At 43.2% G+C, this 13,730-nt stretch overlaps 1 protein-coding gene across 3 annotated transcripts in view; it reads right to left on the bottom strand.

The window, feature by feature from the left end:
* Positions 1-9,962: 9,962 nt before the first annotated feature.
* The window catches only part of LOC1276475 (acid sphingomyelinase-like phosphodiesterase 3a), an 83,090-nt gene continuing 79,322 nt past the window's right edge, over positions 9,963-13,730 (bottom strand). For all 3 annotated transcript variants that reach the window (XM_061647901.1, XM_061647900.1, XM_061647899.1), the window contains exon 10: positions 9,963-11,934. In XM_061647901.1, the coding sequence (XP_061503885.1) occupies positions 11,355-11,934 (580 nt within the window). In that variant the 3' untranslated portion in view covers positions 9,963-11,354. The remainder of the gene's footprint in view (positions 11,935-13,730) is intronic.

Raw genomic sequence — 13,730 nt, 5'->3', positions numbered from 1 at the left:
AATATGATGAACTATAAATGTCTAACATAAAAAGCTGTTGTACCATTTTTATCCAATTTAAAGCTGAAAGCCTGAACACTATTCATTTCTTTTCGTTTGCTGAATTCAATTGCATCGCCAATAGCAGCCCACTGCAACGGCGAAGGCAAATTGGTGTGAACAGTTTCTCATTCAACCAGGCAAAAAGTAGCCAATTCACAAAGCAATTCACTTATCACGCTTTACTGATCGTGGTTTAAGAATAATTTTATTTCCTGTTTTTTCGTGTGCATTTCCCCTGCTATTTCTCTCCTTCCTATCCAAACGAGCAAATGAAAGCTTAAAAAATGCTCAACTGCACGGACGGATATTCTTTGCCAACCATCGTTCTGCCACCTTATCGCGGCACGGGAATCGCGTACCCAGCTCGCCACGAGTATCAGGAAGATATAGTTTATTTGCATGTTATCTGCCTTAACCTGCAGCTGCCTGGTTTTGCTTTGCTCCATTCCGCACAAATACTGTGTTGCTGAGATGCTGTACGGTTTTGCGCATCGAAAACTACCTACCATGGGCTGGGAGGTCCGCAGCGCGGATTATGGTTCCCAGCGGTAAAATATTCGCCGGGAGTAGAACCATGCATCGCGTACACCGGCACCGGCGGGAATAAACGACTAAAGAGAAAGTATTTTTTTCTTCTCTTATTGTGTACACCCCACCACGGCTGTAAAGCAGCGGCAGCAGCAGCCAGCCAGCGGTCCCGGGCATGTAGTGTGGAAGATGGACGCGGTGGATGGCGGTGGAAAAGAAATAAAACAAAACCCCCTGGCAGCATTATGTTGTGCGGTGTATAGCCACTACTTACCACAATCTCATCACCTCATCATTACGCTTTGTGGATGCGCTCTTCATCAGCTAGGGCGGGTGCTAGTGTGGCCCCCTTTCGGAATGGCTTTCGGTGGATGATGATGGGTTTTGCTCCCTCCCATCCCGTCATAATCATCGTCATCAGCAGCATTTTCATATCCGTTTGCTGTTGCCTTTCGGCGGTGGAAAGACGCGGCACCGGATGTGCATCTTGCAAAAACGGTGCGGTTTGGTATGGTGGCGAGGAGATTCCGAGCGGTTCGTATTTCGTCCCAGAAGCGAACAGTGGGGAATAAAGAAGCTTGCTCCCATTTCAATTGGTGAAAGTGAGTTTACACACGTAAATATGGTGTTCGGTGTTGGAAGGATGAATTTCATTACGTTGTGGAACAGATTTTTGAGGGATGGTTATATTTTATGAATTATTTGTTTCGGTTGGCGTCGTTGAAGCATTGTGCTTGACATGGGGAAATCTACTTCACAGGTTAAGTGTGTGTGTTTTGAGTAGGTAAAACGAACTCCAAAATAGGGAGTGAGTATAAGCAACAATTTTCCAACGTTCTTCACTGACAGAATTAAACCACACGCCTGCGACTTTATCAACAACTTTAACGTCTCTTAACAAACCTGTGGCCAGTCTCCGAGTGTAAGCTTAAGCTTAACCGTAACGAAGCGAGGAAATCGTCATGCATAATCGTGTATGTAACGCTTACAGAATCTCACGTGTATTCTTGAGCACACGGGTGAATACGGATCCAGGAGATAACAAGAGGACGAACCAGCCTCTCCCACACGGTTACGATACGAAGGCCGGATGCGGAAGGATCTTGCTGAAAGTTTGCTGAAAGTATTATTTATGTATCCCATAGGTAACCTAAAACTGTTAACGCTCTCTAACCGGCTTCTTCATTCGGCTCTAGTTCTCTCTCCTTCTTTCACACAAACACACTCATGCTTTTTTTCTATTTAATTCTCTTGCCTCTATTTATCACATCGCTCGCGTGTGTTGTTGGATTCCGGTGGACAGGAATGAACCCCCGAGTCCATCCCACTAGATACAGTGCCGTCCCAGCCGTAAGCTGCAGTCTCTTGTGTTCACAAAAAGCTGCTGCAACTTTTTACTACTACAGAGACACACACACACACACACACACACACCTTTCACCACACAACCAACAAGCTGCACTCAATCGTGCAGCTATGTGTTGTGGGCGCGCAGATTTAGCTGGTTTGTTGCAAGAGTGCAACAAAGCTCCGACAACGCACACACACAAATAACACGGTGAAACAAGGGGAATGCAACGACGGAAAGCACTTTCCTGTAAATCCGAAACCACCGGTGGTGGCGGTAGAATGAGGAAGGAAGAGTACATAATTCTCGATTTGCCCCGGGCCCGGGAAGGACTGTCCTGGAATGATGAGCGGTGCGAACTGAGGTAGGAGAAGGAACTAGACGGCCAGGCTAAAACCGCAATAAACCCGAACCGAGGGGAGCCCTAGGATCCTTTTGTTCTGTTGCACGATTGTTTATAGTTTACAGTGCTCTCTATCAAAATGATAAGTTATGCTCTTTGGTAGTTTGGTTGTTTATAGAAATTGTTGCCCTTTTGGAGCGGGTTCTTCGTAATAGGGGGAAAAAGGCAAGAAAAAGAATGCTTTCGGAAGTAGTGTAAGACAATTTCATACCTTTTTGCACAACACAGAGCAGTTTTATTCATAAAATTGTTAAGGTTTAAAGGTTCAAATAGCCGGTCTCGTAGTACAGTCGTCAACTCTTACGACTTAACAACATGCCCGTCATGGGTTCAATCCCCAAATAGACCGCGCCGCCATACGTAGGACTGACTGTCCTGCTATGGGGGGGAATCAATTTGTCACTGAAAGCCAAGCCCAAGCTGAAAAAAAGTTCAAATATCAAAGTGATATAATTGCAGTATTTGTTTATTCTTTTTTACGATTGTTCTTTAATTATCTTTGTCAAACTCCTCCACTTTTTTATGATTTTCATACCCTTTTTAAACCATTGTGTACTTACTTACAGACTTTATTTTCTTTAGTTTTTTATGATGTTTGTGTATCAAATTAATTGAAGTATGACAGTGTAAAATAACACCATGTAAAAATATATTGGATCTCTTTAATATCCTTTGCCATTTAAAACCAACAGCAAAACAAAATATTTCACCGTTAATATGCTAGGCTTTCACTTAAGCAACCCTCCCCAAACGTACATCCTAAGTTCTCGACTCGTCTTTTCGCGCTTAATTTAAAACGTTAGCCACCCTCCCGCAGAAGCTGCAGCTTACACACTGATTACTGGCATAGCTTCGTTCCCGTTCACCGCCTCAATAGCTTTTCCGCAGAGAAGACATTGTTCAAAGGTGCTTCGATCCTGTTTCTAGCCGTGAAGAAGGAAGAAAAACAATCGAAAGGAAAAGCATAAAATTCTTCGAACGCACTCAGAGGAAAGAGGGAGAGATTGGAATAAATTTTTATTATCATTGTAAATGGATTTAATCCTCATCCGTTTCGGGGAGGGTAGGAAGGGGCAAGAGGCGGAGTGCGAGCATTCCTGCCAATAACCGTTCGGTGTTCGGTGGTCTTGGGGCAATTGCACCCAGCCAGACGGGAAGTAATATTCGTCCGAAAGTCCGTGGAATGCGCCAACTTTCCCGAAAGGAACGGAACCGACCAGGACTGTATTTTCCGCAGGGGGGTTTTCTTCCTTTTTTCTTAAAGTTTTGTGCGCCACCTCTGTCTCTCTCTTCCACCACCATTGCAGGCTATTTTCAAAAGGAAAATTGAAAACAGACAAATTTTTACGCTTCCTTTGTGTGCGTTCCCCCTTTTACTCGCTTCCCTGCGTTCGCTGCGTGTAGGGTAAACCGGGGGCTTTACAGATTTTCGAGGCCACTTTCAATGCCCTCGCCCTTTGATGCAAAACCTCCCTTCTCTGTACACAAGCTTTGCGGTGTGATTTTCCCACGGGGCAGCTTGTCGTCAACATTCAATTTTCCCGACCAAGTCTGTGCTCCCGGGAGCATTCACGTCTCTCCCTCTCTATCTCTCTCTCTCTGTTTATGGAGCACTTCCCTCCTGTTCAGGCCGAAAAGCAAGCGGCGTGGAAAGAATGGATGGGTTTGCTTCACTCGGGCAGCGTACAGAGACTCGGCCCAGCTTGGGAAATTATCCGGAGAGCTGTTAAAGTTTATTTTTACGAGCCCAAACCAATACCGGCTCAGCAACACAAAAAAAACAACGTGAAGGGATACTTTCTAAAGCCGCCTGCAAGCATTAAAAACGTGTGCCGACATTCTCGCGCTCGGGGAGAGCTCGAGACGGAGTAGAAGAGTGTGTACGCAAGCATTCGAGATGATTAAATACGAGCACGAAAATCGAGAAATAACTTCTAATGCAGCGAAAGCAGAAACGCTCGTCTCGGCAGTTTTTTGTTTTACTAGGGAAAATGTGGGAAATCACACTCTTATTTTCTCCCCAGTTTTTAAAGACACTCATTGGGTTCGTCGGCAGCGAAAGCCAAATAATAAACCATGATCAAAGTTTAAGCGAACGGGAGCAACAGCGCACAGGAATGATGACGCGCACGAAGCGCACCATAGGCCATTAATTTAATTTAGTCCTTCCCATTAACGGTTTATCCTTTCAGCCAGTGGTTCGTTTCGATGTTTTTTTTTTTTTTGGTTTGTGTGTTTATTCCTGCACTCTGCCTTTGAAGCGTCGCGGAAGCACAAACTTTGCTGCGGTCGCGGTTGTCAATGGCTGCCGGGGCCGAATGTTGAACGAATTATCTTTCGCTTAATTCCCGGTCCTCGGCCTGGGGGTTGGCATCCGGGAAGGATAACGAGTGTAATTTGATTGGAAATTATCTGCGGCCAGGGATCAAATGGGCCGTGCAATAATTTTATTAAGCTGTTTATGAAAATAGCGGGGACAGTGTAAGCTTTCAGGGAGCAACAACGTTCCTGAGTGTGTTTGATTTGATAAGAGAGTGTGGGTGAGCTAATGCAACTTGTTGAAGAGTATGAAACAAAATCCCCAACAAAAAATAATATTTTATTAAAATTAAAAATATTAAAATTATGATTTACTTAAATAATTTGATTATTTCAATACAGTCGTTGCCACCTAATTTTCGCTCTTAGGCATCAATTTTTGACAGTGCGCATCAATTTTTAACTGTAACGCACCTATTTTTGTCTGTAAGTCATCAAATTTTGACTCTTGTAGGAATCATGACAATTTTACAAGGTATTTAAGCAGATTAAAACATTTCTTATCTTAAATTTCATAAAAAAATACTAAAACTGTGTAAATTGATTGTTTCTTGAGAAAAAATGATGAAATTTTAGAAATTCTAAAGCTTTTGTTTACAGCTGAAAATACATGCCAATTTTTTTCACACCATTAAAACTTCCAAAATTGGCAAACAATTGTTTTATTTTAAATTCTATTGTTGGAATAGTTTATAGAGGCTTTGGCTCCAACTGAGTTCTTTCGCCTAATTTTAAATTCTATCAATAAATTGTTCACTGCTCAACTTAATTTCAATCATTTAAAAGCTTACAGTTTTAGAAATCACTTAAAATTTTTTAAATGAAGCGATTGACTCACAGTCAAAAATTGATGCCTTCGAGGCAAAAATTGATGCGCACTGTCAAAAATTAATGCCTTCGAGGCAAAAATCGTGACACGCTGTCAAAAATTGGTGCCTTCGAGACAAAAATAGCTGAGTTAGAGTCAAAATTTAGCGGCAACTACTGTAACTAAGCAAAAAATAGTCTCTTTCGAGTTGACTACTAATTGAATTCAATAAAACTAGTTAAGATTAGCATTTTGTCAAGCATTTCTTCGCCCAATATTGCGGCGAAAGCAGTTTGTTGAACCAACCTGTCCCAAAACGCAGAATCATCATGTTTTGCTCGTTTCAATCCAATAACCAAGGCTCCTTAGCAGAAAGCATAAATTGTCCCCCTTTCTTATTCATCGCACTCAAAAGAAAACCATCTGCTGGCCAAGTCGCTTGTCAGCTTGCGCAAGATAACTACTGGAGACACAGTTGTCCAATTTTCCGCCGGCATCGGTACCCTTACAACACCATCACCGTATTCGTAATGCTAACAGCACTCGAAATGAGCCATCGTTTTGTGCATTTTTGCGCTCTGTTTACTGCTTCTTTGCAGGTACACGCCATGCCATCCGGCATTAGCCGGCATTTGGCCACCCAAACCGGGCGCACGAGTTATCTGCAGTAATCAAACGTGAAAGTATTCGTCTTCTTGTGCAAGTGAGGGAAAATTTGGAGAGTTTCTTCGCTTGTCCATTTGTAGACACTCATAAAAAACTCACAGCAAAGGAGACGCTTTCACTTGACATTCAGCTGACGATGGAAAAGCTCCCGCCGTGCGGTAAGGACGAGCGAGTGGAAGCGCTTTATCAATCCTTCTGTTCAGGGTGAACGAGGAAAATGTTGAACGTCTGTTTTCTACCGCACAAATACATACCTTTACGAAATGGTAAACGACATCCACTGCACCCTCCAAACGCGTAATGTGCAAGGTGAAATCTTAAAGTCATATGCTTGCGATCATGTTTCTGTTTCTGCCCTCCCAAAGCAGGAGTGTAAAAATGAATGGTATTTGGTTACGTACACGGAGCGCTTTAAAGTAAACCGCACTTGCAAAAAATGCTGCAAACGCAAAAGAAAGAGCACTTCCATCATGCCATCGTCTTCGTTATGCTCGTTATGAGTTGACCCACGCCACGCTGAGGAATGATACCGGTCGGGGCGAAACGAACGGCGGGAACCGTGCGCCCGTTGTTTGAACACTTTTTGATGACTCAATTTCGACATTGTAAAATTCTACGATAATGAGTGCTGTTTTCCAGTGGGCGAAGAGGTCCTCCTGTCTCAATGACTATCGCGTAAAGCGGTGGCAGAGAACGAACAGAAGGAAAAGGAAGCTATTTTTAAAGAGCACCAAAACTTACTTCTTGCCTGAAATGGTGTATGCTGGTGCTGGAGACTTGATGCCGGAATTGCTATGGCTGGAATGATTTTTAATTCAAGATCCGCTTTATTGTTACTTATTGTTTGTGTGTGGCTGTGGTGGTGGTGTGTTTTATCGAAGAAAGAGACCCATCCGGTCGTTGAGTTGATCGAAAATGAGTGTTTCTTGAATTGAAGGAGATCCTGCGTTGCAGATTTTAAGGTGGATGGAGTGGACCTACCATGAAAATTCGAGCAAAAGCTTATGTTTTGGGTGAAATCTGTTTGTTCTGATTGGAAGTTCACCTCTGAGGGGGAGTTTACATTACTTACACGAATACATTTTTGAAGAATGTATTTCAAAGTACTACTTTATTAAACTCAACAAAATTTTGAATGATTTCTGTACTTCTGAGAAACGCAATCTTTAAAATTTTTCTGCTTTGGCATGTAAATGAAAGAATTTTAAGAATTAATATTCCACTCCGATCGCATCCATAATCATTCCCTTTCCATTCGCAGCCTCTGCACCTTCGTGTTTGAGTTTATCGGGCAAACTTTTCCAAACACTCAATAACTAATAATCTGCTCGTATCAACTCGCAGCGGACGTTAGCGGATGGTGCTAACGGGAAAGTTTATGGTAACGACACGACGCAACCGAACCGATGCTTCAGCAAATTGCACCAGAATACCGTGCAATTCACTCTAAACGAGTGGCAAAATTTAGCAAACTTTTCACCACCATTGCCATCCATACACATTCTTGTGCTGACTTCCTGAGAATCGTCTAATTTTCCGCCCGCTCACAGCTCGCATATGCGCAACGGTACGCCAAGTATGGGCGGATGTATGCGATGAATAAAAACCCGTTCTCAACCACATTATCTACCGCCGTTCGGCTCAAAATGGTGACAGTGCAGTGGAGGGTTAGCGGGAGCAAAAATTTAAATGAGCTTCTGCACGCGCCTTCCCACCGCACCATTTCTTCGATGTCACTTTAAATTTCGACAATTATTATTAACTGCAACCGTTATATCCGGGGCTGCGAATGCTGAAGCGAAATAGAGCGTGTGCTTTGCCGGCAAGGTATGCTACTCCACTCGACAATTTTCGGAATTCTCGGTATTACCGGATATAACCGAGCCGTGCCAATCCGTTACGCAGGGGAGCATCGGTGTGCATCGGTTAAATCGGCGGAAGCTAATGATCAAACGTGATGATGGGAAAAGTTTTCTGTCACACAGCAGTCTGAGTGCTTCGGTACCGTGTGCCATTCCACTGGTGCGCTAGCTTAGCTTGGAAATGCTTCATTTGCATCTGGCCCTGTTGGATTGCGTGTGTGTGTGTCGGCAGTGGTACAACGCGGAAGAAAAGTCAATATGGGGGAGCGAGTCGGGGTACCGGAAGTGTGCGAAAATACTTCAAAAAGTTTCATCTCTCCTAAACGCAAACCGCTGTGCCGCCGTACCATCGAAAGACGTTGCCAGCAAGGTGTGAGAAGGTATTCGGCAACACGCGGAGTAGGTCATAGTGTGAAGATGTTCGCGCGCGAGCAGATAATTAAATGGTGCAATATGGTGCCCGCCTCGAAGCGAGGGAGCACTTTTAACACCTTCAACACTGTCGCTATTATTTTAGCGGATTGTAGATTGAACGGAGCGCTGGTGCACTTACGTGGTGGTTGTGCTGGTGCACAGCACAGGGACACAACGACAGGGAAGAGTGAATGTTTTAATAAGGAAATTACTTCGGGACAAAGGTTCGCCCTGTGTAAATGAAGTAGCGTTTATCTGGCGCCGCTGACAAAAGAATCTTCACCCATCTTGCCGGAAGCTCAGCTTATGGGAAAGGTTTATTTAAGACATTTGCTTGCCGAACAAAGTAACTTTAAGTCAATCGTCAAACACCCAACGGGGGGAAAAAGTTGAAGCAAAAAAAAGAATCCTAAAAGAAGGATGAAAAGAACAACGATTAAAATTAATTAGTAGCTCATGCTCTTTCCCTGGCAAAGATGGACTTTTACATCCATTCGACAGGATGCTCTACATCCATTGGAGATGATGAAAGTTATGTAGCTGTGGGACGATCCTCTATGGAAGAGCTTGATAATTAAAATTGTTAACGAACTACGGAACATATCCTAGGACGGATAGTTTTTTTTATTAATAACTACTAGTCAATGTGCCTTGAAAATCTTTTCGGTGTGTACGTTGTGGAGCCAATTAAGCATGCAATGGATGTGTTGAGAATGTATGCTCCCATTGTGTATGTGGTGAGGTGGTACAATGAACATCATTTACCGATTAGAAACACTCTGAGTAGTTTATAAATTCCTATTATTCGATAAGAACCACTCGATAGTGGGACCAATGAATAACCCGTTGGTAATGATCAGCACATGACGATGATTCAAGAGGACACAGATCATTTTCCAAAGTATAAATATTTATTTTACATAAAAGTTCTAGTAAAATTAACCAATATTTAACGATGCTAAAAGAATCCCCAACCATTATGCATTGTGTTCTTTCGACTGAAATCATTAATATAACTAAAAGTAAAAGGCAAGAAACGGTTTCGTTTGACAAAACAATCTGTTTATTTGTCAGCTTCCTTTTTTTTATTTAAAAACATGTACACTTTATTCAGTTTTTCTTTCTTGTTGTTTCTCTTGCTGTTGTTGTCATTTATCGTTTGAGATCTTATTTATCTTGCTGCTTGTGTAGCTTTTACATTGATCAATTTCATTGAATCATGCGCCGTAATGTTTGTATATAGTTCTTTCGTGTATGTGTGTGACAGAGAGAGGGTGTTATTATTTTTGCTTTACCATTTTCTGCTTACGTTTGCTTGTTTTCCATTCCAACGTGTTTGTTTGTGTTGTTTTACATTTTGTGTTACTTTTGACTTGTTACACATTTTCTCTGTTCGCTATCTCTTTCTCTTCATCTCTCTCTCTCTCTCTTTTTTATTTATACTGTAACATTCCCTGCTCACGTCCTGGTTAGTTTTTTTTGGTTTTCACTTTATTCTTTTGCGTTATTGTTTTTTTTTATTTTGTTCGCTTTCCAAATGTTCGCTCATTTTCTCTGCAGTACGATAATGTGTTTGTTTTTTTTGTTTCGCTGGGGTTTTAACTAGTGACTAAGTTTGGATGTGTGTTTTAAAATATTTATTAGATCCATCCCGTTTGCTGGTTTGGGTTGTCGTCCCCAGTACCAGCGACAATGAGCAGGAGTCCTGTGGAGCGCGTTTGAGTGTGAGTTTGAGTGTTTTTGTTTTTGTTTTGTTTGCTTCTCTCTTTACATTTAAGTTGTGATGCAAATGGGTAAAACGAATGCGATGTAAAACGCGCGATGGTTTTGCTTTGCCTTCCCCTCGTCTAACCCAATCCCTCATTATTCCACAATTGGGGGGGTCACAAAGCTCTAGAAAAATTTGGCTTTTACCTATGTATGCGTCGCTTGACGGGCGTATATCGTTCTTTTTTTTTGAGTGTGTGTGTTTCGCTGAGACATAGTGTTTTGCTACTAATGGCCATAGTTGAGTAGGAAGTAGAGCTAACGCCTTTCCCTTCCGTCCAAAGTAATCCCTTTGTCGGAGTTGAATTAACCTACCAATGAGTGCATTCTCTGTCACGTTTGCTGGGCATTAGCACACCATTTGGAAACAATCAACGATAGAACGGCAACAGAATCGAATGTTGATTCCTTTGCGTTTTTACAACTTGCATCCCCTGATTATCCTGTAGTTTGTTTTGTTTCTTCCTTCCCTTTTAATTTGTAGGTAATAGAGCGTAACATTCATTATTGGGTGCATAATCGGGGGAGGATTTAAAAACATAAAACGATGCCCTACCTTTCCTTTAGTCTCTGGGTGTATGTACACAGCGAGGAAGAAAGTAATAAAGATGCATGCTTTACGAGATGCTTCAGGGAACAAGAGTGCTGTTCGTTCTATCGCTTCGTTTGGGGTTTTTATTCTTCCGCGAATGCAAGTAACCTGTCCCACCGGCGAAAGGTGAGTATTGAGCGACGACTTAAATCGCAATAAAATTTTAGCTAAGCTTGATTTTGCTATAGAATTTGTCAATCAACATATCTTGAAGCCAACAATGGATGATCCTGCTTTTGGCTGTTTTGTGGTTTTTACGATGCTTTTGTCTTTCTTTTCCTTTGTTGTTGTTTGTTTTATTATGTATCACATTCATTTGTTTACTTTTTACTAGAGTTCCACTGTTTGCAATAATGTAACACACATCTGTTAACCTCCTTGCCCCATTTAGTTGAACAACTTAGTGTAGATGATAAGGAAATTTAATTGGGGTATAAAAAAAGCTTCAAACATACAAATAAGCACACCGTATTGATAGGATATTAAGTCGTTAGATTGAATATCGAACAGAGCATAATGAATCTACTACCAAAATAAAAAACTAAATTATTTCGCAGATAATTCATTCAACGAACATGTCAACAGACGCTGGTACGAAAAATTATCTACTTCAAACTGAACGCTATGTACGTGTTTTTCTCATTCATCCCATTCACCGTAGAAGCTCTCAGTTGGCGCATCATCCCAGCGGACCCTACCTTTGCCGGCCACCGTTGAGACAAACAGAGAAAAGTACAGGAGAATGCACTTACTAGCGGTACGAACGCAGCGTCACGGATCGCCCCGATGCAGGCCAGCAGCAGCGTGACGTGACCAATCGCCATCATCCAGCAGCCTGCAGCGAAGCGCCAACACGAAACAATAAAAGCGACCGAGCGAAGCAAACCAATGCACGGGCCTGCGAAAGCAATCCGGACCACTTCCAGCGAGCTGATGGTGCTGGAAGCGAACAGACACAGCAGCAGCACGGCTGGCACGGTGGCGATGAGCAACCGGTTGCGGGCAAAGCTCGGACCGAGCAGTCCCGCGGGGCTGGCATTTTTCGAGGCCAGCGCTTTGGCCGCCGTCTCCAGGCAGCTGCGAAATTCGCGATAGTCCAGCCTGGTAATGGCACAGTAGTGGTTGAGCAGGCAGACTCCCTCGCAGGTGCTGGTCGCGTGGCGCACGGAGTTCGCCCTGTAGTACCTGTGGAAGGAAGAGTTGAAAGGGAAAATAGTTAATTAGGATGATTGGGAAAGGACAATTATTTCTTTATTTATGGGATTTCAATAAATTTGACACCAATCTCAAAATAAAGTTTTCAAAGTTCATTGAAATAGGAGTCCAAAAAATTTAAAAAGAAAAAGGTTAAATGGTGATTGAAGAGTTGCAGTCATTAATATGACCAAGAAATTCGATAAACATCAAGCCACTGTTTGTTCCTAAGTAACCCTGTAAAAAAGTCGTCCAACTGGCAATCATGTCCCGCAAAGCCGGAAGCATACTTTGAAGTTCATTAGAAAATATCCTGCTAAAAGCTCCGGTCACTAGCGTAATATCAAAGCAGCAGCAATAAACAATCCATGCTGTGAGAGAGTGTGAAAAGTGGTGCTCTGTGTGGTCTGTACTAAATAACCTTTGCCTACCGAGGACAGCAGAGCAAGACGAGAGTGTGTGAACTGAGGTGACAGAAGATATTAAATTCCATTGCCAAGACGAGCAACTCTTCCACGACCCACGAACGACAAACGAACGCCTAACGACTCACTGCAAATGACAACCCAACTCACGGACGGAGCTTTTGAGCGAAAAAAAAAAAGAACGCACACAAAACTTTTCTGATTTCACACAAGACAGATTATTGTTAACTCCTTTCCGTTTTCTTTCTCTCCATCTGTCTCTTCACCCTTCTCTCCTTCGTTCATCTGCGAACATGCGATCCTTTCCGAAACGGCAAAAGGCTTGTCAGCTACACGCGCGCGCGTAGGGTGCAAATTCCGTGGGACAGTGGGCGAGATGGCAACCGAGCCTCATTCCACCCCATTCCGGTCGACACCCATTTCTGTCCACCGAGAAATGCGCCCGGCAGCAGACTTTGTTGCGTAGGGCGACCGGCCAAAACTTTTCCATCCCTTCAAGTGGGTTGTGGTTTGCCGGGGATCGAGGCAACGAGGCAACGAGGAAGGTTGAGGCCTTGAAACTAACACCGGCAATGACATGTTCGTGCTCGGTGGGATGGAAAACGCTATCGTGAGTTTGGTGGGCATGAAATATGCCGGTCCGGCAAGGGTGTGTGTGTGTGTGAGGATATTCGAACTTCAATCACTGTGCGAGATAAGCAATGATGGGACACGCCGGTCCGGACACCGGGCTCCCCGGATAGGCAACGCCCATCGATTTCTAGATATATTCCAAGAAGCTGGCTCGAGCTGGCTCGATACCGTCTTGGTGGCAGTCGTGAAAGGGTTCCTGAAGGTCCTCGGTGTTTCCGTGGACAACGGTGATGACAACGATGAGGAAAAGCAACCCACTGGATACCGGATCGTGTGGATGAATGATACAAATAAAATGCTAGATTACTTTACCCTCACTCTGCTGGCTTCACGCCCTATTCCATTGCTATCATCATGATACGTTCGTTAGGAATCGGAATTGGGTTTCGGGATTGACAGGCACACACACACACACACGAAAAATGGGAAGAAAAAAAAAAACTGGAAGAGATTTGAATCTGAATAAGCCATAGCAAATCCCAAAATTGCTCCTTTATGCGACCACACACTTGCACGCAGGCAGTTACCGAAAGGATCGGCAAGGGAACAGAACCTCCAATAAGAAGTAAACATATCTCAAGCTACGTTTTTTGTTGTCAAGAACGGGAAATCTATGCCGGTCACAGGAAGATGCTCCCTTCCACACAGTAAATGGAATATCGATAGTGTGGCCACCAACCAACGTAAACACTTGCGCACACACACCCTTGCGGTCTCATGGAACGGATA

Source organism: Anopheles gambiae, chromosome 2 (genome assembly GCF_943734735.2).
Source record: "Anopheles gambiae chromosome 2, idAnoGambNW_F1_1, whole genome shotgun sequence".
Taxonomy (NCBI): domain Eukaryota; kingdom Metazoa; phylum Arthropoda; class Insecta; order Diptera; family Culicidae; genus Anopheles; species Anopheles gambiae.
Note: the sequence above shows the minus strand (reverse complement) of the source record. Positions and strands in the feature narration are given on the sequence as shown.